Source organism: Hyaena hyaena, unplaced genomic scaffold (genome assembly GCF_003009895.1).
Source record: "Hyaena hyaena isolate Hyena2069 unplaced genomic scaffold, ASM300989v1 scaffold_191, whole genome shotgun sequence".
Lineage (NCBI taxonomy): Eukaryota > Metazoa > Chordata > Mammalia > Carnivora > Hyaenidae > Hyaena > Hyaena hyaena.
Window position 1 is genome coordinate 2,645,597 of NW_024080824.1, and position 6,074 is coordinate 2,651,670.

Here is a 6,074-nt window from a genome sequence, read left to right on the forward strand (position 1 = left end):
TTTTGTCAGTGCTATCAATTTCCTTGGGATATTTTGGCAGTGGCATTTCCCTTTAAGTCTTGCAATGATTCACTTCTCTTTACACTCCAAATACTGGTTTAATTTTACATCCTCATGTAGTTCCTATCTCTTATAATATCCAAATCTAAGGATTGCCATTTTTTAAAAATTTTTTATGTCTTTTTTTTTTTAAATTTTTAATGTTTATTTATCCTTGAGACAGTGAGAGAGACAGAGAATGAGCAGGGAAGGAGCAGAGCGAGAGGGACACAGAATCCGAAACAGGCTCCAGGCTCTAAGCTGTCAGCACAGAGCCCAACGCGGGGTTCGAACCCACGAACCGTGAGATCATGACCTGAGCCAAAGTCGGACGCCCAACCGACTGAGCCACCCAGGCACCCCATTTTATTTTTATTTTTGAGAGACAGAGACAGAGTGAATGGGGAAGGGGCAGAGAGAGAAGGAGACAGAATCTGAAGCAGGCTCCAGGCTCTGTGCTGACAGACATGACCTGGGCTGACGTCGGATGCTTAACCAACTGAGCCACCCAGGCGCCCTTAAGGGTTGCCATTTTTAAAATCACTGCCTCTACATCACAAGAGGATAAAAATTGATGACTCCCAATTCAGAAATGAGAGGAAAAAAGATCTTGTGACTTGAATTAGCAGATCCCTCAATGAGCAGAGCCGCAGAGAATGCTATAATACACATCTTGGGAAGAAATCCATGCTATTAATTCTAATGCTTTAAAAATGTAACAGACCTTTAGTCATATTTGGAGACTGTTCTGATTGACTGAATGGTGTATAGGGGCACCTGATTATTTTTGCGGCTTCCTCCTGAAGGATGATTTGTTTCCTTTTATTTCATTTTGTTCCTGGCTTCCAGAGTTGTCAATACACTGGCAAGACTCCTTCACAAATAAAAGGGTAGGTGCTTCCTATTAGAACTGAAGTTTCTCTGTGAGTTCCCCAAATAGTTTTAATTAAGAAACTGAAAATGTGCATAGATCTAAAGAGAAAGTATGTCACAACGTAAACAAAAAGCCAGCTTTTCCTGTATTAAAAGAATTTGGAAAAGGCTGCTAATTGTAGGTTTCTACTATAAAAGCACATTAAATTCATGGTATGTCATTCTTAGTTACCTGAAAAGTCTAATTAGAACTTAGATCCTATTAGCAAATCCAAATGTGTTGAGAGTCTAATTATCAGAGATATATTGTAGTCCTCTTATCAAATTTAAAATCTTATGAAATTTCTTTTGAGTTTTTGTTCTCTTCTGAGGTCAACCAAAGTCTATGTTCAATTGCATTCCTTGATGTGCACTTTTTCTAGTAGCTTTTCGAGAAGGTTTTGTTTTCTTAGATAAATTAATACCAGTGGAAAAAGTGATTTACAATCTAAGGTGAGGACCTTATACACTATTTATCTTTTACAATTCTATGACTTAATCCTAAGCTTAATGAAGAGCTTTTAGGACATCATCTTGTTCAAGGTAAACATGTCTAAGCTGTCAAAGTAAATACGAGGATTTCTTTTTTGTCTGCCTTGGTGATTCTGTCTGTTTGCCTAAATAAATGGCATCTATTAATACAAACTTGACCATAGCATTTTGGTATATTGACTGGTCAAAATATTTACTCCTGGAATAACAACAAAACTTGCTCAGCAGTTTGTTTCAACAATGTTCTGGACAAATATTTAAAAATATATAATCTCCAGCTTCTTCTTAAGTATGTCTTCCTTTAAACATAACTAAATACAGTCAAGGGTTTAAAAATCCCAAGACACTCAAACATTTGGGTTTCTGAAAAACAATAAGAAAGCATTTGTCTTCAGACTCAGGCAGTAACTTAAACATTATTTATACACATGCGTAGTGTGAACATATGTGATGTTTCTTGTCACACACACAAAAAATGTGACCAAATTCTTTCTTCTTTCTCATATATATTACATCATTGTGTATATATATATATATATATATATATATACATCTCATAATAAGACATCATTGTCTCCTCTGTCTTGATGAAGGTATTTCCCTTTTCTGTATTCTATCTCTCTCTTTTCTTACTATCTGACTCACATGTCCTTTAATCATAACACTTGTAAAGTTATTCCTGTTCATCACAACAGCAGTCTGGATTTCAGGTTTGGTAACACCTTTTACTTAATTCAGCTCTTCCTTCATATGCATAAACTGTAACACTTAATATTAACTGACTTTAGCTATGGACACCAAGAACTAGGAATATCAGAGGTGGAATTTTGAGACAGAGAAAACTTAGAATACATATTATCTGGAAAACTAGAAATAAAATATATTTACTTATCACATATCAAATTGGAACATAACACAGAAATCATTCAGAAATTCAGAAAAATAATACTTATTTCATATGTTGAATAGAACTATTTCTTGTACATTTTACAGAATCCTTTCTAAGTGTTAGCCCTGATACTAAGCTCTTCATACATGATATCATTTAAGCCTCAAAATAACTTTATAAAAAAAAAACTTTATAAGAAGGTAATGTTACAATTACTATTGTATAATAATAGAAAATAAGTCATAGAAACTAAGGGCTCATCTAAAGTCACATAACTACTAAGAGATGAAACTAGGATTTAAACTAGTGCTTTTATTTATTTCTGATGTATATACTTTTTAAGTTTATTTATTTTGAGAGAGAGAGAGAGCAAGCAAGTAGGGGAGGGGGCAAACAGATAGAGAGAGAATCCCAAGCAGGCTCTGCACTGTCAGTGCATGGAGCCTCATGTGGGACTTGAACTCACCAATGGTGAGATCATGACCTGCACTGAAATCAAAAGATGCTTAACTTTAGACTGAGTCACCTGGGTGACACTAAACTGGTGCTTTTAAAAATCCAGATTTCCTTACTTTCAATTGCAATGCTGTTTTATAGCTTATGATTTTTTTTCATAAATATGATCTATTTGCGGTAGGTATAGAAAATATTCCTATTTTATAGTAAAAAATTTAAGGCTCAGAAATGTTAAGTAGCTGCCTCAATATAATAGCTAATGAATTCAGTTATTTTCTTCTTTAAAAATACTTTTTAATGTTTATTTTTAAGAGAGAGAGAGAGAGAGAGATTGAGAGGGCACAAGTTGAGGAGGGGCAGAGAGAGAAAGACACAAAAACAGAATCCGAAAAAGGCTCCTGGCTCTGAGCTGTCAGCAGAGACCCACACGGGGCTTGAACTCACAAACTGAGAGATCAGAACGTGAGCTGAAGTCAGATGCTTAACCGATTGAGCCACCCACGCACCCTGTGAATTCACATTTGGCAATACAGTTTAAAAGGTAAATCATCAATTACCGTTTTAATTTTAAGAAACAAAATACGTACACAGTGCATGGTATATGCCAGTCCTCTGAGGCCTTTACTTATATTGATTCATTTACTTCTCAAAGCAACACTATGAGAAAGGTAACATTATTATCTCCGTTTTACAGAAGGGAAAACTGATGATTGAGAGGCTGTGCTCCTTCCAGTGCGTTATCTTTTATCCACTTAAGCCTTCAAGAGGCATTGAGTAGAATAAAGAAAGTAGTAGACAAATGAAATGGACGAGACAGTGTCAAAAACATTTCTGGAAATTTCTACTTTGTGTTACCAGCTTACTAAAGATAAGTGTGGGATGAATTTCATTTATGTTAATGTCTGCTTATGCTTCTCCAACTGCATATTAAACGAGGAAAGAAACAACAGCAACACACACAGAAAATGTTGATTATTCACATCTTTTTGAAGGAGTTTTCAAGTTTTAAGAATCCTTAATTTCTGTTCATATCCACTCGTCTCCCTGAGGTTCCCTTCAAGCTATTCTGTTTGATTGTAAAAGCTTCTTCCAATAATAAGCAATACAAATGAGTTCAGTTCACAGATTCAAACTGAATTTGTATCTATAATGGGTCATATTCCTTGCAGCATAGCAAGATTGACTGGCATAGCGTTTGATTAAAAAAAAAGGAAAGAAAGAAAAAAATAGAAGAATTTTACTAAAGTTCAAGTATCTAAAACTGTCTACGGCTTCATTTTTTGAAATTCTATTAACTTGACCTTTCTGGATATGTGGAAAAGGGTGTTTTTGCTTGGTTGTATTTTTGTTTTTGTTTCCCTCCCTCACTCTTTTTTTTTTTAACAATGAGGCCAGAGACTAATAAAGATAATGCACACAAAATCTTATAATACTATCTATTCAGCTGAGCACTTTCTAAGTAAAAATAATAAAAGTGGCCCCTGCAGCACATGAGATTTACAGAAAGTCATACTGCTGATGGCAAAACAAGATTCACTATCTTCCTGTGGTCTGGCAGTCTGGAGAAAATTTAGAAGGGATTAAAAAAATAAGGACCAATTCAATTTCCTTTCAATTACAGTATATTGATTTCCTATAGTATTTTCTGGTTATTGCTTAAGACCACTTTAAAACTTTAAAAATGCTTAATGCTTTAATTATTTCCTTCACTGGAGCTTTAGCAATAATAATTTTGTAGCTCTCTGATAAAATCAATGTAGCATCTTGTGTTCAACAAAATGGTAGCTGGGTTTTCATGAGAACAGTAATACATTTTTAACCTCATGTGTTATGTCATTAGCAAATGATCAAGTGTTAGATATTTACTCTTTTCCCTTCAATATTTCCTCTTTTCATTTGCCCATAGGCTTTAAAGGATGACGTTTGACTTGGTTTTGCATTACGATTTTTCAGGCAGTGTTAATAATGTCAAAAAGAGCTGAACTGTTCAACTTTAATTTTACGCTTAATAGTTATAGGCTTTAATAACAGGAGTCAAGAGAGCTCTTAATTGAATGCCAAATGGAATTCCCTACATTTATTAGCTTGTATTCATATGGAACAAATGAAGCCTGGCTATAGTACCAAAGCTCCAGCTGCAGGACACAAAATATCCACTGGACCACGGGGCTGTGTGCTGCCAGCCACTACATTTCTTTTATTTGCTTTCTCAGCCTTCAAAGGAAAAAAAGGGAAGAGCAAGGCATAGGCAAAGTCGCTGAAAGCTAACTAGTTAGATATGCACAGTGCTTATTTGGTAGATATTACTTCTGTAATGAGATAGAATGTGTAAAAAAATACATATGGCAGGTTAACTCAGATGCATGTTTCACAGCGTTAAATGGGAATGTTTTTCCTTTGATATGTACAGGGATGTACTGTGTCAGTAATCCTTCCAATAATATTTTTTCTGTGTGTGTGTATGTGATATTTCCTCCTGTAAAACAGGTTCAATTTGTAGGACTTGCCCCCTAGGGGATGATTATTTCCTCCTAAGATTCTGTTTCTACAGCTTGGTCATTACCATGAAGTAGTAGACGTTCTTCAGATTATGTGAAATAGCCTTAGCACTTGAGTTTCCTTCAGGAGAAAATGTCTTTGAAAAAAATTATCAGAAAAAAAAATGACCTGACTCAACTGCCTTACATTTCCCTGTATAGATGCTGAAAACAAAATTACTATACTATGTGCAATAAAATGAACTTAGCTGATTTCCACAAAATAGAAACTTGAGAATATATATATATATATATATATATACATACACATATATACAATATACACATATATACATATATATGTACATATATCATATACACATATATACATATATATGTATGTTTATATATATTATATTATATTATATATATAATATATATATATATATATATATGAACTCTATGAAGCTGGAATGATGCCTACCTGGTCTATTCTTGCACCCATAGTCCTCATCACAGTATTGGTACTTGGTAGGTCCTAATAAATATCTGATAAATTAATACATTTAATCAAATCTCTGCTGTCCTCTTTTCTCCATCCCCTTCTCTTCCTAATTCCTCTTCCTCTTCCTCCTCCTCCCTTCCTCCTCCTTTACCTCCTCCTTCTTTTTTGCTTCTCCAGTTCAAACTGAATGAAAAAACAAAACATCTCTTATCTGAGATCGTTTCCTACTATCATATTCTACCCTTGACAATTTTTGTAATTCTTCAGGGGTGATTCCCCTCACTCAAATTCTATTAGCTTTCCT

General features: G+C 34.5%; 1 protein-coding gene across 1 annotated transcript in view; it reads right to left on the reverse strand.

The window, feature by feature from the left end:
* The window catches only part of GRID2 (glutamate ionotropic receptor delta type subunit 2), a 364,262-nt gene extending 358,492 nt beyond the window's left edge, over window positions 1-5,770 (reverse strand). Inside the window, exon 1 of the mRNA XM_039241280.1 lies at window positions 5,750-5,770. Within this exon, the coding sequence (XP_039097211.1) occupies window positions 5,750-5,770 (21 nt within the window). The remainder of the gene's footprint in view (window positions 1-5,749) is intronic.
* Between the last annotated feature and the right edge of the window lie 304 nt (window positions 5,771-6,074).